Source organism: Oncorhynchus masou, chromosome 22, assembly GCF_036934945.1.
Source record: "Oncorhynchus masou masou isolate Uvic2021 chromosome 22, UVic_Omas_1.1, whole genome shotgun sequence".
NCBI lineage: Eukaryota > Metazoa > Chordata > Actinopteri > Salmoniformes > Salmonidae > Oncorhynchus > Oncorhynchus masou.
Genome location: NC_088233.1, coordinates 9,023,050 through 9,049,879, shown reverse-complemented (window position 1 = coordinate 9,049,879; position 26,830 = coordinate 9,023,050). Strand labels below are relative to the sequence as shown.

The window sequence follows — 26,830 nt, the reverse complement described above, 5'->3', positions numbered from 1 at the left end:
TCTCAATCCCATAGAGCAGGTCTGGGACCTGTTGGATCGGAGGGCTAGGGCCATTCCCCCCAGAAATGTCTGGGAACTTGCAGGTGCCTTTGTGGAAGAGTGGGGTAACATCTCACAGCAAGAACTGGCAAATCTGGTGCAGTCCATGAGGAGATGCACTGCAGTACTTAATACAGCTGGTGGCCACACCAGATACTGGCTGTTACTTTTGATTCTGACCCCCCCCCCCTTTGTTCAGGGACACATTATTCCATTTCTGTTAGTCACGTGTCTGTGAGACTTGTTCAGTTTATATCTTATTTGTTGAATCTTATTTACACATGTTAAGTTCGCTGAAAATAAATGCAGTTGACAGTGAGAGGACGTTTCTTTTTGGCTGAGTTTATTATTACAATCCCATAACCAGACTAGAATTGTGTTTCCTTACTTGCCTCCTCTGAGAACTTTGTAATTTTTTAAATTGCTATTGACGAGAGCTACGTGTTTCCCTTTCAATCTATTTTTCTTAAATTGGATACAGAAATTCACGCCGTTCTGCAATTTCCTTCTGGAACTGGTCATTCATGCAAATTTTCCCTTTTGCACAAACTTTTAACCATTATTTTATATTTTAAGAAAGTAAGTTTGATAACGATTTGGCGTTCATACCTTAAGTTGTAGTGGGGAAAGTAACATCAGTTCTAAAATATATATATATATTTAGGGAAAATGTTACTTGCTCATGTTTGTTTAGCTTACATAACACAATTTATAACTATGCATTATTAAGGGAAACGGAAAGGGGGATACCTAGTCAGTTGTACAACTGAATGCATTCAACTGAAATGTGTCTTCCGCATTTAACCCAACCCCTCTGAATCAGAGATGTGCGGGGGGGGGGGCTGCCTTAATCGATATCCATGTCAAAAGGATAGAACATTGATGCGTCAAAACGAATGTAGACGTCAATAAATGCATTTTCTATAGCTCCCAAAATATTTTACAATTGAGGAGTACCAAGATGCCTTCGATACAGCGCGCCCTGTCAGTCATCCATGGTATAAACACATCATTGGATTGCACGGACCTTCCGTCTAGCCATGCCGGTGTGTCCAAGCTACTGCGCGTGAGCACCACAACGTGTTTTGAGGAAAAAAAGGTCACGAACTCTGACCCTCCCTGAAGCAGCAGCAGACAGAAAAAAAAGCATTAAATTGATTATACATCGACACAAAATACGAGAGAATCACACAATAACAGGTAAGACAACTGGATTGTGCGCGTAAAAGCTCATATCAAAAACGACACGTTGGTCAGCTCCGTCATGTAACACAAGGAGGAAGAATACATTTCCAAGCCAGCAGCCATTAGCTAACGGTTCCGGACCAAGACAGTGCACCAAAACCGGCAAGTAAGGATATTATATCAAAACCACACGGAAAGGGTCAGTGTTATGACACTAAACGTAATTAAAATCTGACCTTAAATCAAACAAATCGCTATTCGTGTGCCAGGTATTGGCTAAAACGTGTTGGCTGGGGTAGCGAGTGTTCAGTGTGAATCCTGTGCGCAGATGCTAAGTAACGATAGCTATATTCAGACTAGCGCGAATAAGGCGTCCCGATTTTACCGAACTAATGTTTCTAAGTACGAACACAACCAGCTAGCTAAATGTTGAATTGTAACGGACTGACAATAACGTTAAATCGTTGCAAAGGTGTGCGATCTGAGCCTTGTTTGCCAAACACGGTAGTCCCGCCGTTCGCTGCGTTGTCCTTATGGGCCTTGAACCCTATAGCGTTCTTTAACCCTTCAATGTTGACCTTTCACCGACAGGAAAAGAAATACCTTTTATCTTCCGCATCGATTTTAAATATCTACTAGACCGGAGCTTATTTGTTGTGCTTACACCCATGGCGTTTTATGGTTAACGAGCTACATTTTGTGTGATATTTATCAAACTTGGCGTAGAAGGCCAACAATGCAGAAGCTAGCTAACGTTAGCTTAGCACGCTAGGCCGTGCGACATTGCACTTCACGGTGTGCGACACAGTTAACCAACGTTAGCAAGCTAACGTGTCAATAGTATACTAAGTTGCTCAAATAACCCTGCATCTCCCAAAAGTTAACTAGCTACTCAACATTTACTTTAACTCAAATCCTCTTTGCTCACGTAAGAAGCCATGCACTTCCTAGGTAGCTTCCCGTATTTGACTCTTTCTAGCTAAGTTAGCTAGATAGCTAGCTGAAGTTAGGACATGGGCACCTCAAAACATGTTTCACCGTCACATTTTAATGTCACGTGCACAAGTACAGTGAGATGTACAAATGTTGCTAGAACTGGCCCATGTTCAAACACATGTAAGGATCCCCGTATGAGTCCCACTCATTGTATGCATATACATACTGATGTTGTCTTCCTTATACAATGCACAACAAAAAGCTTTTAATGCAGATTTCATCACCCATGACTCTACTTAAACCTTGCTCTGATCGCAACATATTTATTTTTGATTATGATTACACACCCTTACGTAACTACTAACTGTTACCCTTAAGTAACTACTAACTCTACTTAAACATTCCTTCCCTCTACTGCAGTTTGATGTGCCTCATGGGGCTTTGATGTGAGCAGCAGAAGGAAACAGAATCGGCGTCATGGACAGACACACTCAGAGGATTCAGCTGGTCTCAGCTGATGGTGGCATGATGGGACATCGTATCCAGGTAATATAATGGACCAGGACCCTGAGACATGGCTGTAGACTCCTATGGCGTGACATTCATGTCTCAGGTCATCTCTTCTCCCTTGGTCAAGGCTTTTATGAGTCAACATATGCATGGCTAGTAGCTGCGTATGACTTCAAGGTTAGCAAGTAGCAGAACTAATAGCTTCAGGGTTGGAATCCATTAGAAAGGTATGGCCACTATAAACAGAATACTGTTTATCATCAGCATTCAACAACCCTTAATGGAGCATATTAGCTTCAGACAGTATCCTAACCAGGGGTTGGAACCGGTTTAGGGAACAGATCGGAAAACAGAAAAATAATGCACATTTTCAAGGAACAGAAATGGAACCTGGAACAAAAGTGATCCATACTGTTCTGGAAAAGAACCGTAATTTAAAAAATTATGTGAACTGGTTAATAACGTTCTTTTACGTTAGAGGCGTTTTTCTAATCCAATGTAAAAACGCAACAAAGCACCTATGCAAAGCCTCACTTTGTCACTCAAAAATGTATTCCGGTATCTGTCTGCAAGCTGAAAATCTTTGCCGGTGTGTTTAGGTTATCTGACCCTCCCCCATCCGAAGCATAGGCTACTGTACTGACATTGCTAACGTCATTCATAAGATGGGGAGAGAATTTAGCTACAGAAAAATGTATTAACTTAGCATTGACAAATTAAGGATACTGTAGGCCAAGTTGTCACGTTTCAAGTTGGATTTATTAACTACAAAAAGGTAAAACTTGTTTTTAATTCTGGTGCCGCTCTTCACCCACAAGTTAACAAGATGCCCAGTGTTTCAAGCCTCTCTCGCTCTTTCCCCACCCACAAAATGTCAGTCACATCTTGCGCCATAGGTTACACTTGTCTGTCCATCACGCATGTAAACAACTAGCTTGCTCTATCTGTACTGATTGAAGTAATTGATTTTGGTTTCAAACTGGTTCAGAACTTTATTTTGCTGGTCAGAACAGTGACCCCAAAAATAGTGGTTCTGTTCAGAATGAAACAATAAAAAAATTTAAAAAAAATAACCTTGTTGGTTTCTGTAATTCTCATTTGACTTGACTTTTCTCCTCCCCTTCCCCTCCAGATCGTGACGGACCAGTCGACGGGCCAGAAGATTCAGATCGTGACGGCGTTGGAGCAGGGTTCTGGTGGCAAGCAGCAGTTTATCCTGGCTAATGCAGACTACTCTACGCCAGGCAAGGTAATCCTAGCCAAGCAAGAGGCCTCGTCCCCGGGAAAGGTGATCCTGGCGGCCCAAGACGGTTCAGGGGTCAATCAGCTGCTGTTTGCCTCACCTGACCTGTCCAGCCAGCAGATCCAGGTAGAGGCCTTGACCTGCTAGAAGAAAAATAAACGCACACCTATTAAGACGAGGTGCTGGCTAGCGGAATAGAAACTTGAAAATAAAAGAGAGCCGAACACTCTAGGAGCTCAGATGCAAAAATTTAATACCAACGTTTCGACAGCCAGGCTGTCTTCATCAGGGTATAATCACAAACACTTCGGGATTACTAGTTTATATAGTGTCAAAAGACACAGGTGTCTGTAATCATGGCCAAGAGTGGCCTAATATCATTGGTTAATAATCAAATATTAAATTGTCATACAAAGAACAGCATACAAACAAAAATAGATAGCATATGATCATAGATTAATTTGACTACTTAAGATCTTTAAATTAAAGATCCAGGCAGCCTCTCGTTTTAACAATAAATTATCAAGGTCACCCCTTCTCCTAGGGAGGGTGACATGTTCGATGCCAATATAACGCAGAGATGAAATCGAGTGGCCTGCCTCCAAGTAGTGGGCCGCAACTGGATAAGTAAAGTTTTTACACCTAATGGTGCCACGATGCTCTGAGATACGTACTTTTAATTCACGCTTTGTTTTACCTAAATAATTTTTACCACAAGGACAAGTTATAAGATAAATAACTGCCTTAGTGGAGCACGTAATAACACCTTTTATTGGGATCGATTTCCCTGTTTGTGGGTGTTTGAAGGATCTACATTTATAAGTGCCAATGCATTGAGCACATCCATTACATTTGTAATTTCCATCCAGTAGGGGCGCAAATAGACGTTGTTCAGGAATATCTTGGGGTGGTAAATCAGAGTTTACCAATTGGTCTCTGAGATTTCTGCCCCGCGAGAATACGACCAAGGGAAGGTCCGAAAACACATTACCGAGACTATCATCGGATTTTAGGATGTGCCAATGTTTGTGAACAATTCCCTTAATTTGTCCAGAGCACTTTGAATAGCGGGTAGTTAGAACGCAAGAATGTGTCTTTTTGCGAGACTGACCTTGAAAAAGGTCATGTTTTGTTTTGAATTTTCTCAATGGCAATATTAATCTGATCATTCTTGTAGCCCCTTCTCCTTGAAGTTTGAGAGGCCTTGACCTGCACCACCAATGATAGTCTAGTTAGCAAACGTCAAACTGTATCCATGGAGAGTAGTTTCTACAGGCATAGACAAGTCCCTTGTACTTGATTTATCAATTAATATCACTGACTAGTTTGGAAAGCACCTGGTTAAGTCATAGCCCTTTACACCCGTACCCCGTAAACGGGTCGAAAATGTCAGATTTGGGCACTGATAAGCACCTAAATTGGAACGTAGGGACTGTACAGTAAATGACGTCAGACCTCTGGCTCTGTGTTTCACAGCTCTGTATGGGTTTTGATTGACCGCCATTCTGAGCTTGAGCACAGTGCGACAAGAAGTTGCCCCCATCCGTCCTGCTAATTGGACATCTTTTGCACCTTTCTTGTTGTCTGAATGAGGGGGAAATGCTGTAAATTTAGAGGACTCTGTGTATTTTGAAAGGTGAGACAAGGATTATAATAAATACCGCTTTGCTGTCATACAAGCAAGCCGGACACCCGTAAGCCCAAATGTGCACTTTACATTTCCATATCATAAAACTCGTGTCATACACAAGTGTCAACGTTTATGATCACTATGTTTGATGTATAGTTACAAGATGACATGGTGTCAAAGAGCTCCACAGTGGAGGTGTCATAATACCCATAAAGCCTAGTGGTCAAACAGGGGAAATGGTTCCATTTGTTTTTCCACCATTCATTTTTCCCATAGGGAGTTTAGGAAACACTTAAAATAAGGGCTGTGTTTAGTGTGGGCTTACCCTGGCGTGACGTTTTGATAACCGTGTAAATCTCTCGGACAAGGTGACTTTTATCAATATATTTTGCTCTAATATACTCTCAGATTCGAAAATGCTAATTAGCATCGATGTTGACAACATGCAAGACTATAAATCCCTGCAGGCTCCTGCGCGTCATCTCGAGCAGACACCTTTGCTAACGGGTATTGTATCACTTTAAAACGTGCACAAGACTGTTCACATAATTGTCAATTTAAAGAAATGTAGCCAATTATTCATTACTAAATTTAGCTAACATTAGATAGTTAATCCAGAGATTCTTACCTTTTCCTCGATTCGGCAGTCTCCTCCAGATCATCGTGGTATTTGTAGTTCTTTATGATAGCCACATTAGCAGATAATTAGCATTTAGTTTTTGTGTGGAAAATACAGGTGACTACAGGTGACCTTGTCCGAGAGAGGTTATCAAAACGTCACGCCAGGGTAAGCCTATGTAACAGTATAACGTTAGACCGTCCCCTAGCCGTTTCACATCCGTTACGCCTACACGAAACACAGCCCTTATTTATAGGGTTTCTAAAATCTCCTATGGGAAAAATGAATAATAGAACAATTTCCTTATTTGACCCCTAGGTTTTATGGGTATTGTGACTCCATACTGTGGTACTCGGTAACCTGTGGTGTTCTTGAACAGAATGAGCCTATGTTTGTTTTATTGTGAAGAACATTTTCCGTGGAACACGGACCTGAATGCTCGCATGACTCCTTTCTATGGGCACCCAAATGATATTTCTCTGAATTGCCCATTCAAAGCCTAACACTGTAAGATTGGATTTTATAACTTAGCTAGTCATGTTGCCAATAGAACAAGATTTCGGGGCGGCAGGGTAGCCTAGTGGTTAGAGCGTTGGACTAGTAACCGAAAGGTTGCAAGTTCGAATCCCCGAGCTGTCAAGGTACAAATCTGTCGTTCTGCCCCTGAACAGGCAGTTAACCCACTGTTCCTAGGCCGTCATTGAAAATAAGAATTTGTTCTTAACTGACTTGCCTAGTAAAATAAAGGTAAAATAATTTTAAAAAAAGATTTCAATTGATGCCCACCTGACTCAGATTGGGATTTATAATGGTCTGTTTTTGGACTGCGTAAACAACAACAGTAATTGTGTGATGGTGGGGATGCAGGGTTGTGTTCCAACCTAAACAACTACAAGTGTGCTTTCTCTCGTTCCTCAACGGCACAGCTAGGATAGCTTAAAAAAACACCTTATGGTTGAAGACTCTTCTTTAAATCATAAAAGTTGATTGAAATTATGTAGGGACTGTGCACACTTTCAGGAGGCCACTTGAAGACACCAGTTTCTCCTCTGACTCAAACCCGTGTCATTTTTTGGTCTACAAATCTACACCACATTTTCCAGGAATATTCTTATCACATTATTGTGTATATATACATTTTATTTATATATATATATATATATATATTTTCGTTATCAACAAATGTGGCGAAAAATACAGTAAATGTCATGGCTTTCGTCTGTAGAAGGAGGAGCGGACCAAAATGCAGCGTGGTTGTTATTTTATTTTAATAAAGAAACTGTACACGAATAAACTAACAAAAACAACAAACGTGCGAAAACCTAAACAGTCCTATCTGGTGAAAACACAGAGACAGGAACAGTCACCCACAAACACACAGTGAAACCCAGGCTACCTAAATATGGTTCCCAATCAGAGACAATGACTAACACCTGCCTCTGATTGAGAACCATATCAGGCCAGACATAGAAATAGACAAACAAGACATCCAACATAGAATGCCCACTCAGATCACACCCTGACCAACCAAAACATAGAAACATACAAATAAACTATGGTCAGGGTGTGACAGTAAATGGAAAATGCACAAAACCAGTCTTGTCAGGTGAACTTCACTCATTTTCCCCAATCATCTCCAAACTCTTCACTTTCAATTACTACTTTTCTTATTTCTTCTGTAAAATAAAAACATTTTAAATGTAATACTAGAAGTTAAATGATACTCTAACATTAATAGAATGGAAGAATCAAATACTTAATAATCTGGCTACAGACATTTTACATTTTTACAATTGTCATTTACCAGACGCTCTTATCCAGAGCGACATACAATAGAGAGTGCATACATTTTCATATTTATTTGTGCTGGTCCCCCGTGGGAATTGAACCAACAACCCTGGGGTTGCAAGTGCCAAAACGGCTTCAAATTGGCTCGTTCATACCTCCCCTCCTCTCCCCTGTAACTATTTCCCCAGGTCGTTGCTGTAAATGAGAGAATGTGTTCTCAGTCAACTTACCTGGTAAAATAAATTAAAGCGACAACACGATTTGAAGTCGTTTGGGACAAGGTCCTACAAGCATTAGAAACAACGTTGATTGGGTGTGGATACAGTGGGAGCATGTTGGTCTGAGGAAGTGTGATGTCATTAATGTTTGTTGAAATGTATGTAAATGTAAAGTTGTCTGTTTTGTCTGTCGTTTTTATTGTAAAAAGAAGAAAGGGAACTGAAGTAAAATAGATGTGTGTGTGAGGAAACATTTCATTGTAGCCCTATCCGTATAGGCCCCTACCCATGTGTAGAGAGATGGTTAATTGGACACAACTTGACAGGGAATAATAAGACCAGCAGACACTAGTTCCTCCATGGAATGAGTTTGACACCCCTGGTCTAGTCTTACTTTGTACATACTTGGACTATTGCTGTTATTCACAAACGGCTGGTTTCCCTAGGGCAGATTAAAGCTACAATCTGGCCGTTTTGGTATACAACTGATGGATGGGGTCACACCTCTCTAATCCAAATTAGCCAGCGCTCTGGATGAGACTGACATTTAGTCCAGGACTATGCTTAATCTGTGTCAGGGAAACAGGTCCTAAAAGTACCGTTAACATCCGATATAAATGCCTGTTTTTGCTTTTTTTTTGTTTTGTGTGTTGTATTTCCAGTTTGTGACAGAAGGGTCAGACCAGGCACTTGCCAAGCCTGTGGTGGAGTACTGTGTGGTGTGTGGAGACAGGGCCTCAGGTAGGAAGAAAATACAGTTGAACATGTGCACGCACGCACACATACACCCTCTCTTCTCCTTGTGTGACTGACTCTGTTCCCTCTCCTCTTTACCCAGGCCGTCACTACGGGGCAGTGAGCTGTGAGGGCTGTAAGGGTTTCTTCAAGCGCAGCATCAGGAAAAACCTGGTGTATACATGCCGGGGGTCTGGAGAGTGTGTCATCAACAAGCACCATAGGAACCGCTGTCAGTACTGCAGACTGCAGCGCTGCATGTTCCTGGGCATGAAACAGGACTGTGAGTTACCTGCCTCGATCACTTACTGGGGCGGCAGGGTAGCCTAGTGGTTAGAGCGTTGGACTAGTAACCGGAAGGTTGCAAGTTCAAACCCCCGAGCTGACAAGGTACAAATCTGTCGTTCTGCCCCTGAACAGGCAGTTAACCCACTGTTCCCAGGCCGTCATTGAAAATAAGAATTTGTTCTTAACTGACTTGCCTGGTTAAATAAAGGTAAAAATTAAATTAAAATTACTGACGTTCACATACTGAAATATCATGTCGATCAAACGTGGACATCAAGGAGTCGTTTCCTCTCTGTTTGTGTCAACATCTGCAACACCCTGAGTTACTTTATTAGACGACATGTTTGAGAAAGGTTGAGGTGCAGAATCGCTAATATTGATGCCATTATTTTGGATTTTTTTTTTTTTTTGTAAATCAGTCATTCTGACCAGTCTGACTGTAATGTAGTCAATCTGTGAATCAGCATGCACATTAGCTAGCATGGTAGATCAACCCCCTCCCCTTTCTCTGTCTGTGTAGCTGTCCAGTGTGAGAGGAAGCCGGTGGAAGTCTCCAGAGAGAAGTCTATCAACTGTGCTGCGTCTACAGAGAAGATCTACATCAGGAAGAACCTGTGTAGTCCCCTGGCTGCCACGCCCACCTTCGTCACCGACAAGGAGACCGCCAGGTACTACAAGGAGACAGCCAGGTACTACAGCTGGCTTAAAGGGCCCCATTCACACTGAGCGATGACTGGGCCAACGACTAGCATCACTACTCTGAACAGTTCATAGAATATGTGGACAACTACAAATGCCTAGGTGTCTGGTTAGACCGTAAACTCTCCTTCCAGACTCACGTTAAGCATCTCCAATCCAAAATGAAATCTAGAATCCGCTTCCTATTTCGCAACAATGCCTCCTTCACTCATACTGCCAAACATGCCCTCGTAAAACTGACTATCCTACCGATCCTTGACTTTGGCGATGTCATTTACAAAATCGCCTCCAACACTTTACTCAGCAAATTGTATGCAGTCTATCACATTGCCATCCGTTTTGTCACCAAAGCCCCATATACTACCCACATCTGTGACCTGTATGCTCTTGTTAGCTGGCCCTCGTTACATATTCGTCGCCAAACCCACTGGCTCCGGGTCATCTATAAGTCTTTGCTAGGTAAAGCCCTGCCTTATCTCAGCGCACTGGTCACCATAGCAATACACAACCGTAGCACGAGCTCCAGCAGGTATTCTTCTCTGGTCATTCCAAAAGCCAACACCTCCTTTGGCTGCCTTTCCTTCCAGTTCTCTGCTGCCAATGACTGGAACAAATAGCAAAAATCACTGAAGCTGGAGACTTATATCTTATATCTCCATCTCTAACTTTAAGCATCAGCTGTCAGCTGTCAGAGCAGCTTACCGATCATTGCACCTGTACACAGCCCATCTCCCAACTACCTCATCCCCATATTGTTATATATATATTTTTGTCTTTTGCACTCCAGTAATCTCTACTTGCACATCTATCACTCCAGTGTTGATCTGCTAAGTTTAAATTATTTCGCCACTATGACCTATTTATTGCCTTCTCTCCCTAATCGTACTACATTTGCATAGACCGTACATATATTTTTCTATTGTGTTATTGACTGTATGTTTGTTCATCCCATCTGTGTTGTTTCTGTCGCACTGCTTTGCTTTATCTTGGCCAGGTCACAGTTGTAAATCAGAACTTTTTCTCATATGGTCTACCTGGTTAAATAAAGGTGAAATAAAATTTTAAAAACTCAAATGTATTTCAATTAGGACGTTGGGTTGAAGTGGCTGAATATAGGCGCATGAGGGTCGTACCAAACACGGCCTCAAAACACACACAGGGCATACTCCTCCGTTAGCTCTGTGTGGGATGCATTGCCGGGTTAGGTGAGAATTCCATCTAGGGCACAGTTTTTCCAAAGTTATTTATCTGGATTTTGCTTATCGGACAGGATTAATTGCATAGAATGAATAGAACGGGAGCCCCCATTCAAGTCAATGATTCGTCTGTTCTGTTAATTTTATTTCTATGCATTTCAAATCAAATTTTATTTGTCACGTACACATGGTTAGCAGATGTTAATGCGAGTGTAGCGAAATGCTTGTGCTTCTAGTTCCGACAATGCAGTAATAACCAATGAGTAATCTAACCTAACAATTCCAAAACTACTACCTTATACACACAAGTGTAAAGGGATAAAGAATATGTACATAAAGATATATGAATGAGTGATGGTACAGAACGGCATAGGCAAGATGCAGTAGATGGTATCGAGTACAGTATATACATATGAGATGAGTAATGTAGGGTATGTAAACAAAGTGGCATAGTCAAAGTGACTAGTGATGCATGTATTACATAAAGATGCAGTAGATGATAGAGTACAGTATATACATATACATATGAGATGAATAATGTAGGGTATGTAAACATTATATTAAGTAGCATTGTTTAAAGTTGCTAGTGATATATTTTACATCAATTTCCATCAATTCCCATTATTAAAGTGGCTGGAGTTGAGTCAGTGTGTTGGCAGCAGCCACTCAATGTTAGTGGTGGCTGTTTAACAGTCTGTTAAACATTTAATCTTATCGGCGAGCTGGATCACTTTTGAAAAACTGGGCCCAGGTCATCAGGGGGTATCAGCCAATTTTAGCTCATGAGCCAACATTCCATAACTGGGTGGCAGGAAATTGCCAACCTTGGCTTTATACATGTTCTGACAAGACACTCCAGGTGGCAGTAATGCACGCTTTGTTTATTTACCAACTCTTAGAAGTAGTAGTAGAAGAAGAACATTGAGTACTTCAAAATGGAGATGGCCTAAATGTTCTCACAAGGGCCATAATGGGACACATGCAAAGAAGAGGCCTCTTTCATTCTCTGTGTCAGGCAGGGCCTAAAACATTTATATTTTTCTATAACAGCCACTGAGGCAGGTAGATTAAACAATCTACCATCCACTGATATTATTTTTTTACCATTCAAAATATTTGTTTTGCCATAATTACACACAAAAAATGGATGAGCATGTTTAGTGATGTTTCTAAAACAAGGAATGTATTTCTAGTAAGAAGTAATATTGTTAGATTGTATTTAATATTCTGTGACCGAAGTATTTTAACAAAAATATTAGACTCAAATGTCTACCTGCTCCTTTAACGTTACCTTGGTAACAAGGCCACTTGAGTCATCATGTGTGCCTGTGAGAATGTCGGTAGTAGAGGCCAACGATGTCTCTTTTTGCTAGCAGTCGGGGCATACTCAAACAGAAATTCAACCAAGCTTGTGAACAAAACAATGTAATTAGCCAAGGAACACGAGGACCAAGTCTCACTTTAGAAGTTGTTTGAGTAAATTAGACCAACTTTTATGCCTGTGCCCATTGTGTCTAAAAAAAAAAACAACAATCTTTCAGTGCTCACTGCCTCCCACAAAGGCAGTGTTGCTGCGCGAGGTGGGATTGCTCTAATATTAGGATTCAGATTTCTTTGTGCATTACCAAAATGGCAGAAATACTTTGAAAACAGCTATCTGCAGCATTTATTTAGCTATAAATCACAACTGTCACTGCCCATACGCGACTATTTTTTATTAAAGCCTTGCACTGTAGAGCCCAGAGTGTTGCCACGCCAACGTGGCTGGCGAATTAGACATTCTTTACCGCCAATGCCAAAATCTACCCGCGTTTTGGCAGGTGGCAGGTGTTCATTTTAGGCTCTGATGCTATGGTTATTTGTACCCCCCACATTTGAAACACATTTGAAATGATTATGGTTTAAATATTATATCTGTTTGGGCTTATTGCGGTCAATTTGCAGTGTGTATATATTACTAGTCATTACTTTCCAGCTCCCCGAAAATCTGCTCAAGAAAGGATCGACCCGTGGCTGACCCCTGCTTCAGCAGTGGCAATTGGCATAATAGGTCTCTCCTCCACTTCATCTGATTGGACAATACTTGACAGGTGAAAACAATATGGTGGGAGTAGCTCACCAGATAGACTGGGGTTCACTTGATGGTTTTCATTCAGATCATTGCAGATGAAGACAAGGAGATGTGGAGAGCGTAAACAGAATGACGACCACCTATTGTCACCAACCAACTGTACAGCCATTTGAGATCTCTGTGATATGGAAGGTAGAATTGAAGTGTGTTGTTTGTGTTTGCAGGTCAGCCAGTTTGCTGGAGTCAAGCATGCTCCTGAACATCCAGCAGCCTTTTCCCAAGCTAGAGAACACCATCCTGGTCCCCACATCCCCTGAATCGGTGAGTAACTGCATCACACAACAGATGGCTCGAGGACCAGGACTGGGGGGGTACTGGAGGACCAGGGCTGGGGAACACTGCTGGGGGTACTGGAGGAGCAGGGTTGGGGGTACTGGAGGAGCAGGGTTGGGGGTACTGGAGGAGCAGGGTTGGGGGTACTGGAGGAGCAGGGTTGGGAAACACTGTTGGAGGTACTGGAGGAGCAGGGTTGTGGGGGTACTGGAGGAGCAGGGTTGGGGGTACTGGAGGAGCAGGGTTGGGAAACTGTTGGGCGTACTGGAGGACCAGGGTTGGGGGTACTGGAGGAGCAGGGTTGGGAAACACTGTTGGGGGTACTGGAGGAGCAGGGTTGGTAAACACTGTTGGGGGTACTGGAGGATCCGGGTTGGGGAACACTGCTAAGGGTTGGTATATTATCAAGAACATGTTCTTTAAAATCTGATCCAAAACATTTGCAAATAACAAAGTTGCCATTGTCAATAAAAAACACATAATTAACAGTCTTTAATAGATAGCTTTGTGTATTTTGTTCATTGACATCTGCGTAATTTGCAACTTTTTCAAACCCGATTCAACAGAATATTTCATTCTGTTGCTAATATGTCATTCTGACCTGCCTCCCTCAAGAACCTCCTACACAGTCTCTAATACAACATGTGTGACAGACAATATCCTGTGTGCCCCTCTGTAGAATGACCTGGCTTGTCTGGATGACATTTACAACATCTAGCAATTCAATCTTAAAATCATGAAGCTGAAATGGATAAAGTAGCATATATACAGTTGAAGTTGGAAGTTTACATACATTTAGGTTGGAGTCATTAAAACTAGTTTTTCAACCACTCCACAAATTTCTTGTTAATTAACAAACTATAGTTTTGGCAAGTTGCTTAGGACATCTACTTTGTGCATAACACAAGTCATTTTTCCAACAATATTTTTACAGACAGATTATTTCACTTATAATTCACTGTATCACAATTTCAGTGGGTCAGAAGTTTAAATACATTAAGTTGACTGTGCCTTTAAACACCTTGGAAATTTCCAGAAAATGCCACGGCTTTAGAAGCTTCTGATTGACTTAAATGTTGTCAATTAGTCTATTGGAGGTGTACCTGTGGATGTATTTCAAGGCCTACCTTCAAACTTGGTGCCTCTTTGCTTGACATCATGGGAAAATCAAAAGAAATCAGCCAAGACCTCAGAAAAAAAATTGTAGACCTCCACAAGTCTGGTTCATTCTTGGGAGCAATTTCCAAACGCCTGAAGGTACCACGTTCATCTGTACAAACAATAGTACGCAAGTTTAAACACCATAGGACCACGCAGCCATCATAACGCTTAGGAAGGAGACACGTTCTGTTGGTGCGAAAAGTTCAAATCAATCCCAGAACAACAGCAAAGGACCATGTGAAGATGCTGGAGGAAACAGGTACAAAAGTATCTATATCCACAGTAAAACGAGTCCTATATCGACAACCTGAATGGCTGCTCAGCAAGGAAGAAGCCACTGCTTCAAAACAGCCATAAAACAGCCAGACTACGGTTTGCAACTGCACGTGGGGACAAATATCGTACCTTTTGGAGAAATGTCCTCTGGTCTGATGAAACAAAAATAGAACTGTTTGGCCACAATGACCATTGTTATGTTAGGAGGGAAAAGGGAGAAACTTGCAAGCCGAAGAACACCATCCCAACCGTGAAGAACGAGGGTGGCTGCATCATGTTGTGGGGGTGCTTTGCTGCAGGACGGACTGGTGCACTTCACTAAATAGATGGCATCATGAGGAAGGACAATTATGTGGATATATTGAAGCAACATCTCAAGACATCAGTCAGGAAGTTAAAACTTGGTCGCAAATGGGTCTTCCAAATGGACAATGACCCAATCATACTTCCAAAGTTGCGGCAAAATGGCTTAAGGACAACAAGTCAATGTATCGGAGTGGCCATCATAAAGCCCTGTCCTCAATCCTATAGAAAATTTGTTGGCTGAACTGAAAAGCGTGTGCGAGCATCGAGGCCTACAAACCTGACTCGTTTACACCAGCTCTGTCAGGAGGAATGGGCCAAAATTCACCAAACTTATTGTGGGAAGCTTGTGGAAGGCTACCCAAAATGTTTAACCCAAGTTAAATAATTTAAAGGCAATGCTACCAAATACTAATTGAGTGTATGTGAACTTCTGACCCACTGGGAATGTGATGAAAGATATAAAAGCTGAAATAAATCATTCTCTCAACTATTATTCTGACATTTCACATTCTTAAAATAAAGTGGTGATCCTAACTGACCTAAGACAGGGAATCTTTACTCTGATTAAATGTCAGGAATTGTGAAAAACTGAGTTTAAATGTATTTGTCTAAGGTGTATGTAAACTTACGACTTCAACTGTACCTGTCTGTAATAACCTTAAAGATGAGGAGATTAATAGACATTTTTTGATTATTAATAATGGAGCTGATTGTCCCTGGTGCCCCTCCTTAGAATGACCCATGTCAGGACGACCTGAGCACGCTGGCCAATGTGGTGACGTCACTGGCCCACTTGAACAAGGCCCGGGAGATGAACGATGTTACCGACAGCAATGACATGATGGGTGCGGAAGACACCCTGAGCAATGGAGACAGCTCCATGACGGATCTCCAAGGAGATGAACAGACTGCCTGTGATATCACCCGGTGAGAGGTTTCATTCAGGATAAAATAAATAATAATAAAAAAACACAAACTTTTATAAGATGTTAATATAGCCTAAAAAGTCAAGGACACAAAACATCAATACAACTATAGGGCAGTCAAATATGTAATATCATTTATGCTTCATGAATTGACGAATAGCCGTACTGATCTTATAACCGATAGGTGTATTAGATGTTCTGAGTGTATCAGAAGGGTCTTTGGGGTTCTGTATATTATGGGGCTCAAATTGAATCTTTCCTCCACTTTTCAACCTCCTATTCATTATCTTCAGCACTAAACCTACACACAGTGCTTTTCTGTCACTGGTACTGTATGGGAATTAAGAGGTCGGCCGATTATGATTTTTCAACGCCGATACCGATTATTGGAGGACAAAAAAAAAAGCTGATACCGATTAATCAGCCAATTTTTTTGTAATATTTTTTTTACATTAAAAAAAACTTTTTAATTTATTTGTAATAATGACAATTACAACAATACTGAATGAACACTTATTTTAACTTAATACATCAATAAAATCAATTTAGCCTCAAATAAATAATGAAACCTGTTCAATTTGGTTTAAATAATGCAAAAAGAAAGTAAAAGTGCAATATGTGCCATGTAAGAAAGCTAACGTTTAAGTTCCTTGCTCAGAACATGAGAACATATGAAAGCTGGTGGTTCCTTTTTAACATGAGTTTTCAATATTCCCAGGTAAGAAGTTTTTGGTTGTAGTTATTATAGGACTATTTCTCTCTCTACCATTTGTATTTCATATACCTTTGACTATTGGATGTTCTTATAGGCACTTTAGTATTGCCAGTGTAACAGTATAGCTTCCGTACCTCTCCTCGCTCCTACCTGGGCTCAAACCAGGAACACATCGACAACAGCCACCCTCAAAGCAGTGTTACCCATGCAGAGCAAGGGGAACACCTACTCCAAGTCTCAGAGCGAGTGACGTTTGAAACGCTATTAGCACGCATCCTGCTAACTAGCTAGCCATTTCACATCGGTTACACCAGCCTAATCTCGTGAGTTGATAGGCTTGATGTCATAAACAGCACTGTGCTTGCGAAGAGCTGCTGGCAAATTGCACGAAAGTGCTGTTTAAATGAATGCTTACGAGCCTGCTGCTGCCTACCACCGCTCAGTCAGACTGCTCTATCAAATCATAGACTTAATTATAACATAATAACACACAGAAATACGAGCCTTAGGTCATTTAATATGGTCAAATCCGGAAACTATCATCTCGAAAACAAGACGTTTATTCTTTCAGTGTAATACGGAACCGTTCCATATTTTATCTAACGGGTGGCAACCCGAAGTCTAAATGTTCCTGTTACATTACACAACCTTCAATGTTATGTCATAATTACGTAAAATTCTGGCAAATTAGTTTGTAATGAGCCAGGCTGCCCAAACTGTTGCATATACCCTGACTCTGCGCGCAATGAACACGAGAAGTGACACAATTTCACCTCGTTTTATATTGCCTGCCAACCTGGATTTCTTTTAGCTAAATATGCAGGTTTAAAAATATATATATATACTTCTGTGTATTGATTTTAAGAAAGGCATTGGTGTTTATGGTTAGGTACACGTTGGAGCATGCTTAGTTAGGTTGTGCAAGACTCGCTGGTTTCAGATTTGCCATCAGAATAACCTGACTGTCAAGCTTGTGTTGTTAGGTAATGTGTTTCTTCTTCACTTGTTGAATCTCAGGTTTACAAAGGAACCACATACTGATCAGATCTGTTCTTTTCATCTTTATCTTTCCTTAAACCCTTTCCTTAATCCCTCTCTACTCACCTCCTTCTCAAAATGTATTGAAGATGGTCTGAGGGGAGCGAACGGTTGAGAAGTAGCCGAGGAGATGATGGGATTTTGGACCAATCAAGTTCCAGGAAAAGACTAGACAGTGGAGCCATTTTTTTAGGGATTATTAAGGGTCCTAAATCGTGAACTGACCTGTCCATTTTGTCTCCCCCACCACCCCAGAGCGTTTGACACTCTGGCCAAGGCCCTGAACCCTGGGGACGCCTCAGCAGGAGACTCTCTGGAAGCCACCATGCAGCTGATGTCAGGAGACCAGTCTGGCCCCGTGGTGGAGCTGGAGGGGCCTCTACTCTCAGACAGCCATGTCCCCTTCAAGGTGAGTGACTGGGGCCAACGCCCGCAACACCCAGGGTCCATCCCAAATGGCACTCTATTCCCTATATAGTGCGATACTTTTGACCAGAGTTGGGTTAAAAGTAGTGCACTATATAGGGAATAGGGTGAAATTTGGGACACTACACTACTCAGCGGGACAGGGGCTTACCATAACACCTGATTGAAAGTTCATTCAAATCAAATCAATGTTTATTTGTCACGTGCGCTGAATACAACAGGTGTAGGTAGACCTTACAGTGAAATGCTGAATACAACAGGTGTATGTAGACCTTACAGTGAAATGCTTACTTACAGGCTCTAACCAATAGTGCAAAAAAGGTATTAGGTGAACAATGGATAAGTAAAGAAATTAAACAACAGTAAAAAGACAGTGAGAAATAACAGGAGAGAGGCTCTATACACACAGGAGAGAGGCTACATACAGACACTGGTTAGTCGGGCTGATTGAGGTAGTATGTACATGTAGATATGGTTAAAGTGACTATGCATATGATGAACAGAGAGTAGCAGTAGCATAAAAGAGGGGTTGGCTGGTTGTGGGTGAGACACAATGCAGATAGCCCGGTTAGCCAATGAGCGAGGGCACTGGTTAGTCGGGCTGATTTGAGGTAGTATGTACATGAATGCATAGTTAAAGTGACTAAGCATACAAGATGAACAGAGAGTAGCAGCTGTGTAAAAGAGGGGTTGGGGGGGGCGCACAATGCAAATAGTCTGGGTAGCCATTTGATTACATGTTCAGGAGTCTTTTGGCTTGGGGTAAAAACTGTTGAGAAGCCTTTTTGTCCTAGACTTGGCACTCCGGTACCGCTTGCCATGCGGTAGTAGAGAGAACAGTCTATGACTGTGGTGGCTGGGGTCTTTGACAATGTTTATGGCCTTCCTCTGACACCGCCTGGTGTAGAGGTCCTGGGTGGCAGGCAGCTTAGCCCCAGTGATGTACTGGGCCATACACACTACTCTCTGTAGTGCCTTGCGGTCGGAGGCCGAGCAGTTAAACGTTATCTTGAAGAAAGGTAGATGTAGTCTCTGTGTGTCTTTTTAAAAAGAGTGATTCAAGAATCATGAGGGACTAAACCAGGTTTAATAAAGTGTACTTAATTAATCAATCAACTTTCAGACCTGTCTCTAATGTCTTGGCCCATTCTTTCTCCCTCATGTCATGCAGTCTTTCTCTCTATTGCTACCTCTTGTTTACCATGTTTAGAATGTTTGGAGTAGTGATAGGCTGAGATGTTAGGAGACTTGAACATTTCTCTCTCTCTCTCTCTCTGTCTCTCTCTCTGTCTCTCTCTCTGTCTCTGTCTCTGTCTCTCTCTCTCTGTCTCTCTCTGTCTCTCTCTGTCTCTCTCTGTCTCTCTCTGTCTCTCTCTGTCTCTCTCTGTCTCTCTCTGTCTCTCTCTGTCTCTCTCTGTCTCTCTCTGTCTCTCTCTGTCTCTCTCTGTCTCTCTCTCTGTCTCTCTCTGTCTCTCTCTCTGTCTCTCTCTGTCTCTCTCTCTGTCTCTCTCTCTCTCTGTCTCTCTCTCTGTCTCTCTCTCTGTCTCTCTCTCTCTCTCTCTCTCTCTCTCTGTCTCTCTCTCTCTCTCTCTCTCTCTGTCTCTCTCTCTGTCTCTCTCTCTGTCTCTAGCTGATGATGCCGTTGCCCATGCCGGAGTACCTTAATGTGAACTACATCTGTGAGTCAGCCTCGCGGCTCCTCTTCCTGTCCATGCACTGGGCACGCTCCATACCTGCCTTCCAAGCCTTGGGGTGAGTACCTAGCTACATGCGTACCGCTGTGATTCTATTAGTCTACATTCATCTATCTAATGTAGTTGTAAACTTATATATCTGTTTATCACTAAGTCTTTTCCTGCCTACTGACCAAAGCCAGTGAACCAAAATGCAGATAAATTGTATAATGTGTTATCCTCCAGGATTTAAAAAAAAAATAGTGTGTCCACTGGTATTGTATCTGTTAAATCATCAAATACAATGCTAAATCATCAAGTAAAAATATACATCATACTTAAGAAATAAGGCCCGAGGAGGTGTGATATATATTGACCGATTTATCACACACCCCAGAGGTGCCTAATTGCTATTATAAACTGGTTACAAATGTAATAACAGCAGTAAAACTAAACGTTTTGATATACCATGTCTTTCAGCCAATCAGAATTCAGGGCTCAAACCACCCCAGTTTTATACATTTTTACTGATGTAATAAATCCTCTTAATTTCTATCTCCCAGTGGTCAGGATAATGACATTAACCTGATGAAGGCCTGTTGGAACGAGCTGTTTGCTCTGGGCCTGGCTCAATGCTCCAATGTCATGAACGTCTCCACTATCCTGGCTGCCATCATCAACCACCTTCAGACCAGCCTACAAGATGGTACAGGAGGTGATGGTGAAAATTAATACAATTATTCATCATCAATATTTACAATAATTGCCAGCAAAGATGCTTTTAGGTTTTTCGGTGGGATTGGGATGAAGGGGAGGGATGGTTGTAAAACTTCATTTTCTATGTATTTCTGTTGGCTGATGATTTTATTATTGCTGAATAAAAGATTGATTACCTTTTTTTGTATTTTTTAAGTGTCTACAAAGCAGCATGTATTATCATGTTTCATTAACTTGCCCTCCCCCCCACCCCTACAGAGAAGCTGTCCCCAGAGCGAGTGAAGCTGGTGATGGAACACATCTGGAGGATGCAGGAGTTCTGTAACAGCATGGCCAAGCTATCCCCTGACGTTTATGAGTACGCCTACCTGAAGGCCATCGTCCTCTTCAGCCCTGGTGAGTAGGGGGAAGAGGTGCGAAGGGATGAAGAGAGGGGCTTTAGAGGTTATTCATTATGGGATGTGTTGTCATGAAAGAACGACACATGATGCAACTCACTGCTGCGAGAAAAAAAAAAGTGGTATCGTTGGCCACGTCCCAGAGCATTTGCAAAAAAACAAAAAAAAAAACAACAACCGCGCACAAAATCATCACACGACGCCCACCCGGCCCGGCCAAGTGTTTAACACGTCACTAACTGCATCAATAGGATACAGTGTGACTGCTTTGAAGATTGGTCTGGAACACAGCCATTGGTTTAAACATGCACACAGTGACTCTTATGCAGCGACATGACGGAATGTTCTGTGGATAAAAAAAAAAAAAAACTGTGTGTATCCCTGTGGCATATTAAGTCGCCCAGTCTCGCTGCCGGTGCGGTTCTGCCGTGCCATGGCTGCAGACAGTGACTCTGTGGTTGTGTATGTGGCCAGCTGGGAGGTGCTGGCTGCTTTTTAAGGGACCCGCTGAGACGACACGCTGACTGGCTAGATTTCTATCACACTCCGTGAAAGATGACTCAAGAGGACCATGACTGTTGGGCTGCTTCGTCTTACCCTGGTGTCTGCTGGGAAAACAAAAGAGAAGGTGCCTCTGTACATTCACACCTTCTTAGTGTAGCTGGGTGCTGCCAGTCAGCAAGGAGGGAGAGTGGGAAGAGAAGAAAACAACAGGCGAGCCATTATTTAATTCTTTTTCTTACAGTTCTGTAACTACCTCAAAGACCTAAGTTGTCTTCAGTACTGGTTGTGGGATTGGAGTAGTTTCATTATGTAAATGATGAGGGGAAAAGTGCTGTAATTGGTTTAAACGTGTACACCGTATGCGTTACCATGGCGACTTGTTCTCTTGTTACACACCACGTCTTAGGGTAACTAGGTACTGCCCTTTCAGACAACTGCCCAGATTCTCAGAAAATGATTTAAACAAAGTCAAGTAACGTAGGTCTCCCTGTGGGTTAACTATTTAAACAGTCAAGTAACTCAGGTCTCCTTGTGGGTTAACTATTTAAACAGTCAAGTAACTCAGGTCTCCCTGTGGGTTAACTATTTAAACAAAGTCAAGTAACTCAGGTCTCACTGTGGGTTAACTATTTAAACAAAGTCAAGTAACTCAGGTCTCACTGTGGGTTAACTATTTAAACAGTCAAGTAACTCAGGTCTCCCTGTGGGTTAACTATTTAAACAGTCAAGTAACTCAGGTCTCCCTGTGGGTTAACTATTTAAACAAAGTCAAGTAACTCAGGTCTCACTGTGGGTTAACTATTTAAACAGTCAAGTAACTCAGGTCTCCCTGTGGGTTAACTATTTAAACAGTCAAGTAACTCAGGTCTCCCTGTGGGTTAACTATTTAAACAGTCAAGTAACTCAGGTCTCCCTGTGGGTTAACTATTTAAACAGTCAAGTAACTCAGGTCTCACTGTGGGTTAACTATTTAAACAGTCAAGTAACTCAGGTCTCCCAGTGGGTTAACTATTTAAACAGTCAAGTAACTCAGGTCTCCCTGTGGGTTAACTATTTAAACAGTCAAGTAACTCAGGTCTCCCAGTGGGTTAACTATTTCAACAGTCAAGTAACTCAGGTCTCCCAGTGGGTTAACTATTTAAACAGTCAAGTAACTCAGGTCTCCCAGTGGGTTAACTATTTAAACAGTCAAGTAACTCAGGTCTCCCAGTGGGTTAACTATTTAAACAGTCAAGTAACTCAGGTCTCCCAGTGGGTTAACTATTTAAACAGTCAAGTAACTCAGGTCTCCCTGTGGGTTAACTATTTAAACAGTCAAGTAACTCAGGTCTCCCTGTGGGTTAACTATTTAAACAGTCAAGTAACTCAGGTCTCCCTGTGGGTTAACTATTTAAACAGTCAAGTAACTCAGGTCTCCCAGTGGGTTAACTATTTAAACAGTCAAGTAACTCAGGTCTCCCTGTGGGTTAACTATTTAAACAGTCAAGTAACTCAGGTCTCCCAGTGGGTTAACTATTTAAACAGTCAAGTAACTCAGGTCTCCCAGTGGGTTAACTATTTAAACAGTCAAGTAACTCAGGTCTCACTGTGGGTTAACTATTTAAACAGTCAAGTAACTCAGGTCTCACTGTGGGTTAACTATTTAAACAGTCAAGTAACTCAGGTCTCACTGTGGGTTAACTATTTAAACAGTCAAGTAACTCCGGTCTCCCTGTGGGTTAACTATTTAAACAGTCAAGTAACTCAGGTCTCCCTGTGGGTTAACTATGTACATAAAGGGAGAGTTATTGTCAATACTGGAGAGTTGCGCCCTTTCCTTTTGTTGAATCTAATTGTTCTGTGTGTCTTTGCCAAGAAATGTTTTGATATGAAAACGCCTACTGCAAAATTTAATAGACGACTATAGTGGAAGAGGATGGCGACTATAATCCCCCCACATTCTGAAATCACATTTTTGTCCCCACCCCCCTCACATTCTGAAATTGCATTTTTGCCCCCCCCCCCCCCCCGGTGTTATTATTGGTATGTGATACAAAATGAGGCGACGGTGTGCCGATCGGTTGGCTGTTTGGATTTTATCCGACTGATTAAAAAATAAGTAATTATGTCCCCGTCCCCCAGTTGTGCCCTGGACTATAATGAAGGACAACTATAAAACTATAATAGCGGTGAAATGGAAACATGCACACTGTCAAGGGAAGGTTGTTTGGTAACTGTGGTGACTGACTCTGCGTTTCTCTTTGCTGTAGACCACATTTCCTTTTATTTAATGTGTGTGTGTGTGTGTGTGTGTGTGTGTGTGTGTGTGTGTGTGTCATAGACCACCCAGGTATAGACAACACCTTACAGATTGAGCGTTTCCAGGAGAAAGCCTACATGGAGTTACAGGATTATGTAACTCGGACCTACCCTGAAGACTCGTATCGGTCAGTAACATCTCATTACGCATCTCAATATAACATCTCATTACGCATCTCAGTGTAGCCTAGTGGTTAGAGCGTTGGACTAGTAACCGGAAGGTTGTGAGTTCAAACCCCCAAGCTGACAAGGTACAAATCTGTCGTTCTGCCCCTGAACAAGCAGTTAACCCACTGTTCCTAGGCCGTCATTGAAAATAAGAATTTGTTCTTAACTGACTTGCCTAGTTAAATAAAGGTAAAAAAATATATATATATAATATCTATAAAAAAATATAACATCGCATCTCAATATAACATCTCATTACGCATCTCAATATAACATCTCATTATGCATCACTACATCGCAATATAACATCACTACATCGCAATATAGCAGGGTAGCCTAGTGGTTAGAGCATTGGACTAGTAACCGGAAGGTTGTGAGTTCAAACCCCCCGAGCTGACAAGGTACAAATCTGTCATTCTGCCACTGAACAAGCAGTTAACCCACTGTTCCTAGGCCGTCATTGAAAATAAGAATAAGAATCTTAACTGACTTGCCTGGTTAAATAAAGGTAAAATTTAAAAAAATGTAAATTAAATTACGCATCACTATATAACATCTCATTACGCATCACTATATCTCATTGTACATCACTGGTAAAGCATTGTGCTCTCTCTATCGCTCTCTCTGTGTCACTCCTCCTATTAAATTGTCAAATTCAAATGCTTTATTGGCATGGAATGTGTGGATATATTGTCCATTTAATAACGTCTCTCCCTCCCTCTTTCCCCTCAGGTTATCCAAGCTGTTGCTTCGTCTCCCTGCCCTGCGGCTTATGAGTTCAGCGGTGACAGAGGAGCTCTTCTTCACCGGCCTCATCGGCAACGTTCAGATAGACAGCATCATCCCTTACATCCTCAAGATGGAGACCACCGACTACAACAGCCAGGTGGCCACTGGCGTCTGACCTGACCCCACGCCGACCCTGGTTTAACACGGCAACCACCGACGTCACAAGGTCACCATGGTAACAGCATCCCCATGTTCACCGTGGCAACATCACCTGCAGGCCAACGTAGGCAAACGGCCATGGAAACGTTAACATTCTTAAGGTGGGGTAAAACTGCAGTGTCGTGTTCTGTAGGGCACACCATGAGCAAAACGTTTTGCGATGGACAATGAAAAGGAACATTTATTTTATTGGATAAGTTCAGGTAGTACCTGCCTGTTTTTTGTTTTCTTTTCTTTTTTTCTTCCCCCTGTGTTTTTGACCATTTTCTTTTGCGTTTGGTGCCAACTGAACAGGAATCAGTTTGGTTGCATTTTGACCAGCTTCCCTCAACAGAATCTAAAGGTTTTCTCAATGGGATCTGATGATTTACTTCCTCAATGCTGAAACAATCCTCCTCTTTGTCCCCCTCCCCCCGAATAGCTCAGAAGACTATTTAGTACACACAGATCGAGGTTATAGCTGGCTTGCTTAGCATTGTCCATTCACGAAATGAACTTTGAATCCAGTCATGCATCGTAGGGCTTTTTTTATTCATGTGTACAGCATTATTTTGTTCTTCTTCCTTTCATTTTGTCTTTTGATGAGTGAACGGACAGAGGGAGCCGTTTTGCTTTTTCTTTTTCTTTTTTCCAACGGCTCCCTCATTTGCTTTCAACTTGCGCTTTTTTTTATTTTGTAAAAATTTGAATTGCGTTTGTCATGATGATGATATTTGGTCAGTGTATTAAGGTTATAACCGTTTTTTGTTTAGATGTTATAGTTTGTTTGCCAGTCCGAAGGAACTGGCTTGCATCATGAGTCGTCTCTTCTTGAACGTGGAACATATGGACTATGCAACATGTGGAACTCATAGAATCGTGTGTGTGTGTGTGTGTGTGTGTGTGTGTGTGTGTGGTATGTGTGTGTATATATATATAAATATGTATATAGAAAGAAATGAAGAAAAAGCTATCATGGGCAATAGCTTATTACAAGAATTCCAGCATTTGGACATGTACATGTAGTTACTAAAACCGTTGTGAAGTCATTTGAAAATAAAATTGAAACTTTCAATGGTCAATCACATTTATTTTACAATAAATTTGGAAAAAAAATCACCTTTTCAATTAGGTGTTTCCTTTTATGATTACTGCATTAGCTTTTCACATCGAATGGGAATTGTGTTATGGCGTCACTTGAGCGACAGAAGATATAGTACATACACAAAAGTATGTGGCCACTCCTTCAGATTAGTGGATTCGGCTATTCCAGCCACACCCGTTGCTGACAGGTGTCTAAAATCGAGCACAAAGCCATGCAAGCACCATAGACAAACATTTTTGCAGTAGTGTGGCCTGTATCATCATAGGCTGCTACCTTTCCAACAAGTCAGTTTGTCAAATTTCTTCCCTACTAGAGTGAACCCGATCAACTGTAAGTGCTGTTATTGTGAAGTGAAAATGTCTAGGAGCAACAACGGCTCAGCAGCGAAGTGGCAAGCCACACAAGCTCACAGAATGGGGACGGCCGAGTGCTGAAGCGTGTAGAGTTGCAACACTCATTACCGAGTTCCAAACTGCCTCTGGAAGCAACGTCGGCACAATAACTGTTTGTCGGGAGCCTTGTGAAATGGGTTTCTATGACCAAGCAGCCGTACACAAGTATAAGATCGCCATGTGCAATGCCAAGCATCGGTTGGAGTGGTGTAAAGCTCGCCGCCATTAGACACTGGAGCAGTGGAAATGCATTCTCTGAAGTGATGAATCATGCTTTACCATCTGGCAGTCTGATGGACGAATCTGTGTT

At 41.8% G+C, this 26,830-nt stretch overlaps 1 protein-coding gene and 1 non-coding gene across 7 annotated transcripts; both read left to right on the top strand.

The window, feature by feature from the left end:
• Positions 1-1,064: 1,064 nt before the first annotated feature.
• On the top strand, positions 1,065-26,132 carry LOC135508966 (nuclear receptor subfamily 2 group C member 1-A-like). 6 transcript variants are annotated; one of them, XM_064929214.1, is made up of 14 exons: positions 1,065-1,239; positions 2,581-2,706; positions 3,803-4,039; positions 8,831-8,909; positions 9,007-9,186; positions 9,712-9,859; positions 13,382-13,478; positions 15,967-16,160; positions 18,168-18,321; positions 19,969-20,090; positions 20,575-20,732; positions 20,987-21,124; positions 23,951-24,056; positions 24,829-26,132. In XM_064929214.1, exons 2-14 carry the CDS (start codon positions 2,638-2,640, stop codon positions 24,998-25,000), a joined length of 1,854 nt encoding a protein of 617 aa, XP_064785286.1. In that variant the 5' UTR covers positions 1,065-1,239; positions 2,581-2,637; the 3' UTR covers positions 25,001-26,132. The 6 variants fall into 6 exon arrangements, with proteins under 6 accessions (XP_064785286.1, XP_064785281.1, XP_064785285.1 ...); XM_064929209.1 differs by having other exon boundaries at positions 1,066-1,239; positions 9,712-9,880; XM_064929213.1 differs by having other exon boundaries at positions 1,067-1,239; positions 9,712-9,880; positions 20,575-20,726.
• On the top strand, positions 21,511-21,644 carry LOC135509816 (small nucleolar RNA SNORA70). The gene has a single exon (XR_010450985.1). It is a non-coding gene; the product is annotated as a small nucleolar RNA SNORA70 (small nucleolar RNA).
• Positions 26,133-26,830: the final 698 nt, after the last annotated feature.